This window comes from Dromiciops gliroides, chromosome 2 (assembly GCF_019393635.1).
Source record: "Dromiciops gliroides isolate mDroGli1 chromosome 2, mDroGli1.pri, whole genome shotgun sequence".
NCBI lineage: Eukaryota > Metazoa > Chordata > Mammalia > Microbiotheria > Microbiotheriidae > Dromiciops > Dromiciops gliroides.
The window spans coordinates 473,118,760-473,134,268 of NC_057862.1; the positions used below are offsets into that span (position 1 = coordinate 473,118,760).

A 15,509-nucleotide genomic window follows, 5' to 3' on the forward strand; every position below is an offset into this window, starting at 1 on the left:
TCACACAAGCTCAAGACATCTTTGGTTTTCTATGTCCTTAACAACAAAAGCAACTTTGTTAGAGAAGTGGGCATAGGCATCTCTTTAAGTGGTATAGATGGGGAAGGGGGTTGGCAGGGGCAAGGAATGCTCATCTACTTTCAGGGATTACCCAGGGTGAGAAGAGAGATGAGGTAGAAAAACTCTCGGGACTAGGAAGAAAGAAATATCCCTCCTGCATTTTATAGCAGAGGAAGGCATCTAATGAGTGTTAAATTACAGTTCTACTGGACTCCTGGTCCCTTTCCTCCTCAGTCTTCCTCCTATGCCCACCCTTGTAAACCCGATACCTTCATCCTGCCCTCGGGATGCCAAAGCCTGGCACTATGGGTCCCTATCCCCACAAGAGAGAGTGTCCTCTCTCTTTCATCCCCATGTTATGAAATTTCCTCTTGGAAAATTACCCACATTAATGTCCCATAGATTGACTTCATTGGATAAGTTTGCTATCTTAAACCTATAGTGCCTAAGAAGCTTTGGTATGTCCAAACTGGGGTGAATATATGGCACCTTTGGTGCTAGGATTTAAAAGTTTGACTTAGAAAACAGAAAAGGCTATAATACATCATGTAATGGCCCAAGGGGTGGAAGAGGAGACCACACAGGGATTTCCATTGCCATCCATTTGGTCTTTGTGTTTTCACCTTCCACTTAAATTTAGGTGCATCAGGCATCCTCTTGCAAGATCTTCCTTTTGTGGACCATTTTCCTACATTCTCTCTACTATAACTTACTCTTTGTGATCTCAAGGTATCATCACTTCTAAAATATCCTCCTTTCTGTGTTATTGTAGGGATCTGCCTAGCCAAGCTAGGAGATTGGTGAATCTGATGAAGAATGATACGGTAAGTATGGATTCATTGAATGATTTGGGGGGGGGCAGGGCAGTGAGGGTTAAGTGACTTGCCTAGGGTCACACAGCTAATAAGTGTCAAGTGTCTGAGGCTGAATTTGAACTCAGGTCGTCCTGAATCCAGGGCTGGTGCTTTATCCACTGCGCCACCTAGCTGCCCCCAATTCAATGAATGATTGAAAGGAACCTAAGTTATTGATTATGGAACTACCTTGAATAAAATGCTAGGCCAGAGGAATCAGGTGGAGACCTAGCTGGAAGCCAGTTGTGGGATAAATGGATGAATGGATGGGTGGGTGGATGGATGCATGGATGCATGGATGGATAGTTGGATGAATAGATAGCAAGCTAAGTCTCAAACTGAAGACATCGGAAGCCTACACTTCTCTGTACAAACGGCCTCCCTTCTCTCTCTCTCTCTCTCTCTCTCTCTCTTTTTTTTTTTTAGGCAGGGCAATGAGAGTTAAGTGACTTGCCCAAGGTCACACAGCTAGTAAGTGTCAAGTATCTGAGGCCGGATTTGAACTCAGGACCTCCTGAATCCAGGGCCGGTGCTTTATCCATGGTGCCACCTAGCTGCCTCCCTCCCTTCTCTCTTCTCAGCTGTCCCCAAGTTGACCAGTAGCTCCTGTTAAAATGTTTCCTGGGGCCACATCCAAATGGATGAAAAAAATCATTAAGAAGTTATGGGTTTATTTTAAAGGCAGTATGTAGTAGTGGCTGGAGAGCTGGCCTCAAAGTCAGGAATACCTGGGTTCAAGACCAGTCTCTGCCACAAGGTGGCTGTGTGATCCTGGGTAAGTCATTGGACTTCTCAGTACTGCAGGCAACTCTTCAAACTATAACTTGCATAATAGTTGCTGATTTGCATTGGCAGAGAAAATCTTTTTTTCTTGTGAGCAGATGAAATCTCAGGTCTCTGTCAAAAAGGAAATGGATAAAAGTTGGATGATATTGAAATGTGCCTGAATAACGTGTATTGTCAAAGTCTTGAAGTCATTTCAGTATGACTGCTACCACCATTACAGTTGCCGTTGTTAGTTTGTTCCCCTTGATTCTTTTGCACCTTTCCCTCTTTCAGAAGGACAGATCAGAGAGACTAAAGTTACAAAGAGCTGAGACAGGATAAAGGGATAGCAAGGGCTTTGCAAAATCTTCCCAAGGCACCGGATGGTGCTGCATCCAAAGTCTGGAAAAGAGCAGTTTGCTCTAGAGAGAAGAAAAAGCCCTTCCAACCTGTCCTGTGCTCACCACACCCTAAGTCTCTTGGCTTCCTAAGAGGGAGGGTGTTTTGAACTTTGGCAAAAAGCAATTCAAAGTGTGAGCTTGTTCAGCAAGTCCTCCATGTTGGATTGTCTTCTGCACAACCCCACCCACCTCTTGGTTCTCAATATTAAATTATATGATGCTTTTACTCAGAGCTCCTTTTCTCGGGGTTCGGTGGGCTATTTCAAAAGGACTTCAGTAGGAGATAATGCCATTCCCTTTTTATTCAAAATGCAAATCCTGGTTTCCAGGACAGTAGAGAACAACATCCTTCCCAGACTCCCTTAAGGTGGAAGAGTCCCTTCGTGTCATCTCTTCTTGCAGTAATCTCCTGCCAAATCATGCCACTCCCATTATGGGTGATCCCTTCCACACCCTTCTTCATGGCTGAGGTCCAGGAATACTTCTGTCTGAGTGGGCATCTGCATTCATGTTAGGACATGTGTCAGTGTCAGAGGGAGTGAGGTCCACCTGAGTGATTTGGCTGCACTGAGCTAGGCACTGGTCTATTCACTGGGTGTGGCCGATTAGAATCACATGCAGGGCCAGTGGTTCTGACCCAGCCAGTGCTGCCAAGCCTTTAATGCCTGGTGTTTGTTTGTTTTTTTTTCATCCAAATTCTATCTCTATCGCTTCATACCCACCTAATCTTGGACTAGATATATCCCACTCAGGTGTTAATATCATCCAAGATTAACTATTCAAGATTCCACAACAGATATGTTTAGTTCAATAATTTTCAGTGTCAACATCATCAACTGAGGCATCAAACAGGGAGGTATATGTTCACCAAAGGAGTTTGTCAGTGTCATAGGGGGTGTACTTTACAAAGTCCCTTTTGATGGAGAAGTCGTCCAGCAGATTCTCTTGTTTTCAAAGGACATTATGTTGAGTGCAACAAGATTTTACAATTTATGAGGCCTTCTCAATGAGATCCAGACACTCAAAAGAGATTGACCTAAGCCATTGATACAGGAGAGACAAAAAGCTAAGGATACACATTGCTCAAATTATGGAATGTGGTTGGAGGGTCAGTTCACTAAAGTAGTGGGAAAATATGGGACCCCCTCAAAAGCTGATTGAAGTTGTCTGGGGAATGTCTGAGAGGTAAATTTCAGCTGGGAGAAGGGTGCTTACTAATGGCTCCTTTACTTCCCCCCTCCCCAGCAATCAGGATCACATGATGAGAGAGACCCAGGGCTGGTCATGTGGGGGAAGAGTTTAGAGGGCTGCCCCTTTGACTGTACTGCATTCCAACTGGTTAGCATTTGGCACCAGTGTCTTGACTGGCAAATTGTAACTGAGGAAGAAGGGTGGGGCCAGCCAGTTGAGATAAAAGGGCTCCCGAGTCCCACACTCGCTGCCATTTCCATTAGGGAGCTGGCCCATTTGTGCTCAAATATATAAATAAAGACCTTTGATACTTCTCCAACACCGAGTCCCCAGAAATTTTTAAATGTGGTTTCTCACAATTTGTTTCTCACAATCAGTCTATACAGATGGATGCTGAGCTGGGCATAGAACTGAATAGGAAATAGATTGATTGTGCTCCATTTGGGCCATTGCATGAGGTTTTAAGTGATCCTGTTTGCTGCTACAAATGCCCATCTTTTTAACATCAACATTCCCTGGTGCTCTGTGTCTAAACAACTACAAAGCAGCTCAATCTAAGAAAGAAAATAATTGTAAGTGACCCAAAGGACAAGAGGAAGATTCATGGTGGGTTATAGAATATTACCAAGGATGACCTGTGCATACAAAGTAGCATAAAAGAAATGATCGAGTATATATCTGACTGGAAAGAGGAGAGGATAAGTCTTGTGGTGAGGTTGAGAGACAATAGAGAAACAAAATATCATATTGGTATTCATGCTAGACTGCTAGGTGGCACAGTGGATGGAGTCCAGGCCTGAAATCAGGAAGATCTGAGTTCAAATTTGACCTCAGACACTTACTACCTGAGTGACCCTGGTCAAGTCATTTAACCCTGTTTACCTCAGTTTCCTCCTCTGTAAAATGAGCTGTAAAAAGAAATTGCACACCACTCTTTTTTTTTTTTGCAGGCAATGGGGGTTAAGTGACTTGCCCAGGGTCACACAGCTAGTAAGCGTCAAGTGTCTGAGGTCGGATTTGAACTCAGGTACTCCTGAATTCAGGGCCGGTGCTTTAACCACTGCGCCATCTAGCTGCCCTGCACACCACTCTTTGCCAAGAAAACCCAAATGGTGTCATGAAGAGTCAGACTTGACTAAAACAACTGAATAACAAAGCCATAAAATATAAGAACTCACTAAAGACTTCAGGTTGGGTGGATCCTCTGGGAAGATCTGATAGAAAGATATGAATAAGCTTTGCAGTGTATATTCCACCAGGGGAGTGAGCAACCACAATGAGGAGATGACAGAGTCCTTTAAAGAACTGAAGCAATGAGCTTTGACAAGTCAGTTAAGGCCTTCTGAACCTCAGTTTCCTTACCTAAAGGAGGAAGATGGACAGGAAGATCTCTAGGATTTAGGACATGACTCTAGAATTTTTCTGATGCCCTCTATGACTCAGGACACCCAAACCAAAGAAAACTCAAATATCTGTATCCACTTTCAGAACATGAAGTTCCAAAGAGCAAAGTTAAACCTGTCCATCTTACCATAGCAAGATCTAGCTGGAGCTGAAAAGGACCTTTGAGGGTTTTCTAGTCTAGGCCTTCTTAAACTTTTTCCACTTGTGACCCCTTTTTGCATGAGAAATGTTTACACATTCCCAGGTTTATGGATATGTAAAATGGGTATACATAACCTTTTACTGTTACCAATTTTTTTTCTACCCCAGCATTCAGTTATGCAACCCACAGTTTAAGAAGCTAGGATCTCATCCAGTGGTGTCAAGCTCAAGTAGAAAGAGGGGCAATATTAACATTATCTATGTTTTATTGGATTTTATTATATTTTATCTATTATATTCTTGTTAAAATTTTCCCACTTATATTTTAATTTGGTTCAGGCCACCTTCAGGATTGTTGACTCTCATATTGCAGCCTGCAGACATTTGATACCACCAATCTAGTCCAACTCCATCATTGTACAAATGCTGTAGTAGTTAAAGTGTTTCATTTGAAGTCAGGAAGTTCTGGGTTCAAATCCAACCTCAGACACTTACTAGCTCTATGACCCTAGGCAAGTCATGTCATCTCTCTGAAACTTAGTTACTTCATCTGTAAAATGAAGGGATCAAACTCAGCCTTTGAGGTCACTTCCAGTTCTAAATCCATGATCCTACAAAGATGAGCCTCTGAGAGGTTGGGTGATTTGGCTCCAATGACAAAGGTAATAAAGGAGCAATTTCAGGGTTTACATTCATGCCTAGTGCCTTGCTTATTTATTGATATGTGCTTGAATGGCCCTTATTGTTCGAGCTTTTTACTTCCTTTTAGTTTTATTGCTATCATTAAAGTGGTCCCTTCTTGCTTTCTACCTAGATCTTATTGCTTCTGAAGGCTCTGCTATTTCTTTTTTCTCTTTTCCTATGAGTTGTGTTTTCTGTGTTATGTTCATTTACTTTCAAACTCTTTTCAGAGAATCAATTTCCAAGAGGATTGGAAGATAATAACTCTCTTCATAGGAGGAAATGACCTTTGTGACTCCTGCAATAACCTGGTAAGTCCCTGGTCTCCTTGAACTAATATCCCACTCTCAGAAAAGGGGTTACCATAGCTTGTGCTTGACAGATTCAGGGAATAGCAGTGTTGGTGTTGGGATAACATGATGCCGGGCCCATTGCAGCCCAGCTAGTTAGGCCTATGAATCTGATGGTCTCCTCCTAATCATTAACTAGGAAATAAGAAGGTCATTCACCTCTAGGGGAGATAAAGCGGAAGAGACGTCATGGTTTTGCTGCTGATTGCTTTTTATCTTGGCAGTTTGATTGCATCTTGCTAGAAGATAAGATAACATTCTGGTGATCACTGAAAAGCTTTAATTTCTTTATTAAGAAATATAAACAGGGGCAGCTAGGTGACTCAGTGGATAAAGCACTGGCCCAGAATCCAGGAGGACCTGAATTCAAATTCGGCCTCAGACACTTGACACTTACTAGCTGTGTGACCTTGGGCAAGTCACTTAACCCCAATTGCTTCTCTCTCTCTCTCTCTCTCTCACACACACACACACACACACACACACACACACATATAAAATAAAAACAGACAAAGGATTCCTCCCCTCCACTCTCTGACATTCCTTCTCTTTTGTGCCCTTTCTACCTTTGTGCTTCTAGTCTAAGTGAGAATCATAGGATCTCAGAGTTGAAACGGTCAGGATTAGCGGTCATCTGAGTTAATTTCTCCACTCCCCTTGCCCCATGTAAGGATCCCCTCCCTCCATAAAATCTCTTAGAGAGGGTCATCCAGTTCTTCTTGAATATTTCCAATGGCAGGGAATTAAGTGCCTGTCTTATACTATCATTGTTTCCTTTATATTCAACCAAAATCTGCCTGTTTATATTCTCACCTACAAGTACCAGCTATGTCCTCTGGCACAGCATGGAGCTAGGGTACTAGACTCAGGAAGAACTAGGTTCCAATCCTACCTATTGCCTAAATGTAGCTATGGATAAGGTCACTTAATCGTTCTCAGTCTCAGTTTCTTTCTTTTTTTTCTTCAATCTTAGTAGTCTTTTATTTTTTTTTCCAGTTACATGTAAAGATAGTTTTCAACATTTGTCTTTATAAGATTTGGAGTTCCAAATTTTTCTCCCTCCCTCCCTTTCCTCTCCCCTCCCCAAGACAGAAAGCAATCTGATATAGGATATATATGTACAAGCACATTAAACATATTTCTGCATTTGTCATGTTGTAAAAGAAGAATCAGAACAAAAGGGAAAATTTTCAAAAAACCAAAAAGGAGTAGAAATAGTATGGTTCAATCTGCATTCAGATTCTACAGTTCTTTTCTTTGTTGTTATCATAAAAGTATTTTATTATTTTCTAGTTACATGTAGAGATAGTTTTCAACATTTGTTTTTATAATTTTTCTAGTTTCAAAATTTTCTCCTTCCCTCCCCCCTCCCCAAGACAGCAAGCAATCTAATATAGGTTATATATGTACAATTGATGTGGGGGGTGGGTTTAATGGATCAAATTGATTGTAAGGTGTCCCAAAGAATTACAAGACTTAGTGACTCAGTTTCCCAAGTTTTATTAAAATACTGTGCTAACCACAGGGAAAGCACCCAAAGGTGTCTCAAATAGGGGGAAGAAGAATAGTTATATTTATAGTGAGATTAAAGTAGGTTATCTCCTCATTATCTTAAGCTCCTCCTTGTGGGAGGTTCATGGGAGGCCTTATTCTAATTCGGACTTCCTGGGGTCCTAAGGCATCCTCCAATCCTCAGAGGAATGTTTTTGGGGTTTATATGTCATAAGGTGAACCTAAGGACACATTTGGCCTTTTCTGCGCATGTCCCTAAAGACATGTTTAAACTTGTCAGACCCAGAGGGTCACTGTGTTTATGACGTCTCATAAGATCTGGTTTCTAGGTGTCCTGTCATCTAGGAATATTAATGGCTATTAATGGTTAATGGTCCCTAGTCTCTGTTGATGATGAGGGTTGATAGGGACAAACCCTCTTGATTAGTGTAAGAACACAAACCTCAGTTTCTCTGTTAACCCTTTTTAGATACTATTAATAATGACTCAAGCCTCAGTTTATCTGTTAATTACTTTTTGCCTTCTCTGTCATGATCACATTAAGAATATTTCTGCATTAGTCATGTTGTGAAAGAAGAATCAGAACAAAAGGGGAAAACCTCAAAAAAGAAAAAGCAAAACCAAAAAAAAAGTAGAAACAGTAGGGTTCAATCTGCATCCAGATTCCACACTTCTTTTTTCTGGATGTGGGGAGCATTTTCCACCATGAGTCCTTTGGAATTGTCTTGGACCATTGTATTTCAGCCTCAGTTTCTTAACTTATAAAATGAGAATATTATCTTTATTACCTGTATCACAGGGTTATTAAGAGATTCAAATGAGATGATGATACAGGGTGTCCCAAAAGTCTTAGTACAGTTCTAAGCTCTGTTCGAAACATTTCTCTGACGCATACTTGCTATGTGACCTTGGGCAAATCCATTGGCATCTCAGGGGGCTAGGCATCTCTCTAAGATCATAATTTGAAGAGAATGTCATAATCCACCTTGGCAGGGTTAGTTTCCTCATCCAAGAGTTCCCTATATCAATGAAATCATGGGTCCTGTCCCTATCTCTATGTGTTATTATTGGGGCAACTAATGTGACACACTGGATAGAGCACTGGGCTTGAAGGCAGGAGGACCTGAGTTCAAATCTGGCCTCAGATACTTAGTACATATGTGACCCTGGGCAAGTTACTTAACCCTGTTTGCCTCAGTTTCCTCACCTATAAAATGAGCTGGAGAAGGAAATGGTAAATCCTTCCAGTATTTTTGTGAAGAAATCCCCAAATGGGGTCACAAAAAGTTGGAAACAACCAAACAACATTTATTAAGTGCCTACTATGGGCCAATCACTATGCTAGGCTCTGGGAATACAGACACAGATACACACACAAATGAAAAGAATGGTGGTTATTATTAAATCTACTATCTCTTCTTCCTGACAGCACTTCAGCTACTTGAAGACAACTATCGTATATATGTGGATATATGGATATGTATCCATGTATATCTTTGTGTACATGTTTACCTGTATATTATGCATGTGTGTACGTGTATATGGACATGTTTATATAGATATTTTGTTGTTCAGTCATTTTTTCAGTCATGTCTGACGCTTTGTGACCTCATTTTGGGGTTTTCTTGGCAAAGGCACTGAATGGTTTGCGTTTCCTTCTCCAGCTCATTTTGCAGAGAGGAAACTGAAGCAAAGAGTGTTCAATTACTTCCTCAGGGGTCACATAGCTAGTAAGTGTCTGAAGCCAGATTTGAACTCAGGAAGAAGTGCCTTCCTGATTACAAATCCAGTGTTCTATCCACTGCACCACCTAACTACCCATAGAAATGCATATACGTATATATGTGTTTACGTGTATACATATTCTCTAGTCTGCATTCCAGTTATTTCAGTCATTCCTCTGACATACCTTTGAGATCCCTAACTATTTGGGCCGCCCTCCTTTGCACATCACTTTCCTTCGCTTGGCTTGAAAGGCCCATTGTCAGAGTCACCAGCAGGTTATACAACAGACTGCATATAGTTCCAGTACACATATATTACCTGGAAAACTCTTAGTCTTCTTTTCCTCTTCTTTTAGCATGGTAGGGAATCTACTTATAGGATGAGCTATTTGACATCCGGGGCTCAGAGAACAGTCGAGTTCCAATGGGGGAGATGCATAGGCTGATGCTGAGCCCTGGGTTCATGAGCAGTGTTGGAGGGGTTGAAAGTGGTGTCCAAAAAAAAAAAAGCCAAAGAGAAGCTTTTGGGGCAGCTAGGTGGTGCAGTGGATAGAGCACCGGCCCTGGAGTCAGGAGGACCTGAGTTCAAATCTGACCTCCAACACTTAACACTTACTAGCTGTGTGACCCTGGGCGAGTCACTTAACCCCAATTGCCTCACCAAAAAAAAAAAAAGCCAAAGAGAGTTGTGTCCATGCTAACCTATACCCACCTGGCAATTCTACTGAGGGGCTGGATACCAGGAAAGAATGGAGCTCAGGAAAGAGAAATGGATGTTGAAAACATGGTGATCTATCCAAAGAGTTAAGAAGTTTTTTGTTTCTACAGGTTCACTATTCTCCTCAGAACTTCACAGGAAACATTGGAAAGGCTTTGGACATCCTCCATGAAGAGGTATGGAATCCATGTTTTATGTCCTCTAAGAAGCTCTGGGCTGTACAACAGCAGCCCAGGAATAACCCTAGCTCCTGTAATATACTACAATGGAGGGAAAGCTGGCTTTAAAGGCAGAACACCGGGATTCTATTCCTGGGTTCTATTCTACCATTTACAGGTGACCTTGGGTAAGTCACCTAATGTTTCTGGGCCCTTATCACCTCATGTCTGGACTACTGCAATAGCCTGGTGACACAAGTCTCCTGCTACTCCAGTCTATGGTCTTCCTAAAGTACAGATCTGATCCTCTCATCCCCCTGCTCTATAAACTCCAGTGGCTCACTATCACCTCTAGGAACAAAGATAAAATCCTCTATTTGGTTTCCAAAGCCCATTATAAGTTCACCTCTCTCTCTCTCTCTCTCTCTCTCTCTCTCTCTCTCTCTCTCTCTCTCTCTCTGTGTCTCCCTCTGTCTGTCTGTCTTTCTGTCTCACACCCTTTTCTAGTCACCTTCTGTTGATTATTCCTAGTTTATCTTATAGATGATTTATTTGTACATAGCTTTCTGCATGTCATAGCTCCCATTAGACTGTGAGCTCCTCTGGAGCAGGGATTGTCTTTCTTTGTATCCCTAGTGCTTAGCCCAGTGGTTGGCACATAGTAGGAACTTAATAAATGCTTATTGACAGCCTGACATCAGTAAAATGAGGAGGCTGGACCAGGTCACTCTCATGGTTCAATTTGGCCCATGGCTTGAGTAGTTTTTAATCAGAAGTAGTCACCCCTGTAATAAACTTCATTGGCCACAAAACTGCCATTTAGCATCCTTAAATCATTCTACCAAAAACAAGACCTCAAAGTGCTGCCAAACTATTTCCTCTATGGAGCCAAAAGTATTGACTCTCACAGAGTCACTGAGGATAAAGAGAAGAAAGCATAGATTAAAGGATGGAAACAATGAGTTCAGGGTAGTTAAAAGTCATTGAAGGGGGCAACTACATGGTGCAGTGGATAAAGCACTGGCTCTGGATTCAGGAAGACCTGAGTTCAAATCCTGCCTCATATACTTGACACTACCTGTGTGACCCTGGGCAAGTCACTTAACCCTCATTGTCCCGCAAAAAATAAAAAAATAAAAAAGTCATTGACCTCTGTGAAATGAGAGACACTTTGGAAGGCTGCCAAACCTCCAATATTTTGACATGCAAATGAGGAAATCTACATAGCTCTTCAAAGTCTAGAGGCTTGTGTTTGAATCCTGACCCTCTTATGTACTAGCTGGATAAACACGGACAAGGCTTTTTTAGCCTCTCTAAGCCTCAGTTTCATCAGCTATAAAATAGGAATAATACTTATACTACCCATTTCATAATGTTATTGTGATATAACAGTGGCAGCTAGTAGGTATAGTGATTATAGAGCAGGACTTGGAGTCAGGAAGCCCGGTTTGAATCCTGCTTTAGATACTTGGTAGCCCAATGTTCTTGGATAAGTCACTTAACCATTCCTTCTCAGTCTCTTCACCTGGACAATGAGGATAAGGCTATCACAAGGCTATTGTGATGATTAAATGAGCTAGTCTATTAAAATGCATTGCAAACCTTAAAGCCATTTGCCCTGGCTAATGTGGAAATGTTTTGCATGACAGCTCATGTATAGCTTATATTGAATTGCTTGGGTTCTTGGGAGAGGGTGGGGAGGGAGGAAGAGAATTTGGAACACAATTTTTTTTAATTGATGTCAAAATTTGTATTTTACGTGTAATTTGGGAAAATACAATTCTAAATATAAAATAAAATTTAAAAAATTTTAAAAGCCATATGCAAATGTTAGCTATTACATGTTACATGAACATATCACCATCATCATCACCATTATTTCACCCTTTGGGCAGGTACCTCGGGCCTTTGTGAATCTAGTAACTGTGCTAACAATTTCCAGCCTGAGGGAGCTGTACCAAGCAGAGAAAGTCTACTGCCCAAGGCTGATACTCAGGTATGGAACACTCTGCCAAAGACTAGGGCTATAAGAGATTGAGCCCTGTGAAGAAAAGTGGCCTTGATTATTTAGAAAGTTCAGTAGAACTGAATGTCAGTGATGTAGGTAGTCCTGACTCAGCCTCTCTCCTCATTAGCACCACCTTTTTTTTTTTTTTAAACCAAAAGGTGATTTGGGAATGGGAAAATAGCTAGGAGTACTGGACGCATACACCTGAAGTGCTAGTGCCAGGGATGAGCAGTTGTGGCTGTCTTTATTTAGTTTCTCCTATGACTGATACTAAAGCATCTGCTCCACATCGAATCCAATATTTATGCAGTGCCTCATATGGGATGTTCAAGGAGGACCAGCACCTCTGGAGTGAGGGCTGCCTGGCCCTTTGCAGGCCAGCTTGTCCACCTTGGGTGTCCACCTGGCACATAACTCTTACCTTTGGCTCCAAGAAGCTGTAACGTGTGCAGCATCAACACCCTGGTAAACCTCAGCAGACAGGTTTCAAACCTCTTGGTGAGTTAGGGGGAGTGTCCATCCCAAGTATATGAAGACTTCCCCCAACAGAAGGGTGGATGAGAACAATTTGTTCCAATGCCTATGATGATGGCTGAAGCAGGTGCTATATGGAGTGCTTAGAGCTTGGTCAGATATCAAAGACACCAAGGTCATCTTCTGGATCCCATGCCATCACCAATCATCTTGACTTTTATCCTGCCCCTGGACTTTGATAACTCAGAGATAGTGAGACTGAGAACTTTGTGCAACTCTGCCTCACTTAAATCCAATTCATACATGACTCAGGACATCACCCTGTGATTGGTCCTCTTTGAGAAGGAAGGGCAAATAATATTTGGTGCCCACAAGATGCCAGGAACTAATGCTCTAGGGGGTTGGAGATAACGGGGGGGGGGGGAACCCTGCCCTCAAGGAGCTTTCACTCATTCTATTGGGGAAAACATATAAGCACATACAAACCATGTACAAAGAAAACAACACAAGGTATTGGACCCAGTAGGAGAGTGGGCTTGATTGTTGGTTCATGGTGGAAGGACCCACTGAAGGCTCAGTCCTTTTGTGGTTCCAATCATTCTCTATTCTCAACTACATCAAAGCTGCCATGAAGGCTAGCCCATCTGGTGGTCTGTGTGCCTCATGACACCTGTCGGGGGTAGAAAAAGAAATCTGAAGACTATGATTCCTCCACGGAGGTGCAGGGGTCAGTGTCATAGGCTTTTCTTCTCAGGGGAAAATCTCAGGACAGAATCCTAAAATTGCATAGGATCCTTTGAAAACATTGTTTCCATCTCTATTCTGAATTCAAACCATGATAACACTGCTTTCCAACCTTTTCTCCCATTTGGCATTACAAATGTTTAGAAGACCATGACCTTCATGGATGGGAAGTCCTTCTTAGTGTCTAATCAAAATCTCTTCCATTCCTTACTGGAAATTTCAGGGGAGGGAGGGCAGATCTGCTCACCATTTTTCACACAATGGCCCTTGGCATACTTGGAAGTTGTTATTAAATTCTCACCATGATCTCTGAGTTCCTCTGTGAAATACTCCCATCAATCATTCTTTCTTTCTGCCTCTCTCACCTCCTCTAGTTACAGTGTTGCCCAAAGCTTTTGATATTTTCTTTCCCTCCCATTCCAGAGGCTCTTGCAGAAATGCCTGTTGTCCCACCTTTCCCCCAGACTTCCAAATTCAAATACTCCTCCAATACTGCCCCTTCCCAAGGGCCCCGTGTCCTGGCTAGTTGAGCTTGTAATGAAAGCTGCTATCTCTTCTGTAGCCATACAAGTTCCAACTGATGGGTTGGGTTGGGTGGGGGCTCCTCTGGCTTCCAACCTGCAGGTCCCTGTGCCCTTGTGTGCTGAAGTTTGAAGACAATTCCACGGAACTCGCCACCCTCATCCAGTTGAATAAACAATACCAGGTAAGATGGAAGGAAGACAAGTCGGCTTAAGGGATTTAATGGAAAGGCATTTGCCAATTCTGGACTCTTTTCAAAGAGCCCTTTTAATGCTCAAGGAAATTTGACTTTGGCTCAGGAGGTAAATACTGCTGACTAGTGTGCTGTTTGGATTTAAAGCTCATTGATTCTGAGAGCTGGAAGGCATCTTGATGCACTCAGTCCCAACCCCTCCTTTTTTTTTTTTTTTTTTTGGTGGGGCAATGAGGGTCAAGTGATTTGCCCAGGGTCACACAGCTAGTAAGTGTCAAGTGTCTGAGGCCAGATTTGAACTCAGGCCCTCCTGAATCCAGGGCCAGTGCTTTATCCACTGTGCCACCTAGCTGCCCCACCCTTTTTTAAAACAGGAGCTAAAGCAGAGGATCAGACAGAAGTAGTGACTTGAACTAAAGTTCAAGCTAGAACTGGGACCAGAACTGGGATCTTACCGGTGGTCAGGGATCTGTCCCATTGCCCAGCCCTGCTATGCTTCTGGATAGTGTACACATCAGCTGCTGGCATTTGTGATTTTTATGCGCGAAAGGAATGTTGAAGCCCTTCTGAATCTGAGTGTCATAGGCTCATTGATTTAAAGCTTGAAAGGCCCGTAGGGGGAAATTATTGTTCCAAGGCTGCAACCTTGGGAAGTAAGTGGTCAGTTGGGATCTGGTGAATCCTGGTCCTAGAATTCCTCATCTAAGAATCTAAGAAACATTTCCAGGTGCACATGGGAATGAGTGGCTGGCATATTCTGTACCAATAAAGGACAGAGGGAGTATAGATCAAGGAAATGCATAGATAATACGAAAACTATTTATGCCCATAGCTTCTACCTCCTCCTGCACTAAATCTTTCATCAGACCAGTTAAATAGCTGTTAGAGGGGTGGGGAGGTAGTGCAATCAGTAGAGCACCAGCCCTGGAGCCAGGAGGCCCTGAATTCAAATTCATCCTCAGACACTTACTAGTTGCAGGACTCTGGGCAAGTCACTTAACCCTGATTGTCTCCCCCTCCCCTCCAAGTAGCCAGGTTGCCATGTCTTATCCCTTCCTTTTTTTATACACAATTATATGAAAGGCCTACATGATCACAAAGGGTTGGGGACAGAGCAGGAGGCACAGACAATCCCCAAGCTAGGTAAACGGGGCCCTGAACAACTTTAGGAGCAGATAGATGGTGCAGGGAGTAGATCACTGGGCCTGAAATCAGGAAGACCTGAGCTCAAATCCAGGTGCAGACAATTACTAGCTGGTTGCTCCTGGGCAAGTCACTTAACCCTGTTTGCCTCACTTTCCTCATTAGTAAAATGAACTGAAGAAGGAATGGCAAACCACTTCAGTATCTTTGCCAAGGAAACACCAAATGGGGTTAAAAAGAATCAGACATGACTAAACAACAAGAACTGTTAATCCAATTTTTTCATGGTTGGCTGTTTTTGACCACTGGGTTATATACTTTATGGTTCATGTTTCCTTATTCAATTTTTTTCAGGCAAAACAAATTTTGGGGCTAAGCCTACTCCCTGACCAAAGGCTTTTGCCCAGGGTAATCTGGGAAAATCCCTTCTGGCTCTTGTTTTACTTCCCCCCCACCTCTTTCCCCA

At 42.5% G+C, this 15,509-nt stretch overlaps 1 protein-coding gene across 1 annotated transcript in view; it reads left to right on the forward strand.

Moving 5' to 3' along the window:
* Positions 1–15,509, forward strand: part of PLB1 (phospholipase B1) — a 180,606-nt gene that overhangs the window by 66,665 nt on the left and 98,432 nt on the right. Inside the window, exons 20-24 of the mRNA XM_043980996.1 lie at positions 833–884; positions 5,728–5,808; positions 9,912–9,977; positions 11,855–11,955; positions 13,810–13,891. Coding sequence (XP_043836931.1) covers positions 833–884; positions 5,728–5,808; positions 9,912–9,977; positions 11,855–11,955; positions 13,810–13,891 — 382 coding nt within the window. The remainder of the gene's footprint in view (positions 1–832; positions 885–5,727; positions 5,809–9,911; positions 9,978–11,854; positions 11,956–13,809; positions 13,892–15,509) is intronic.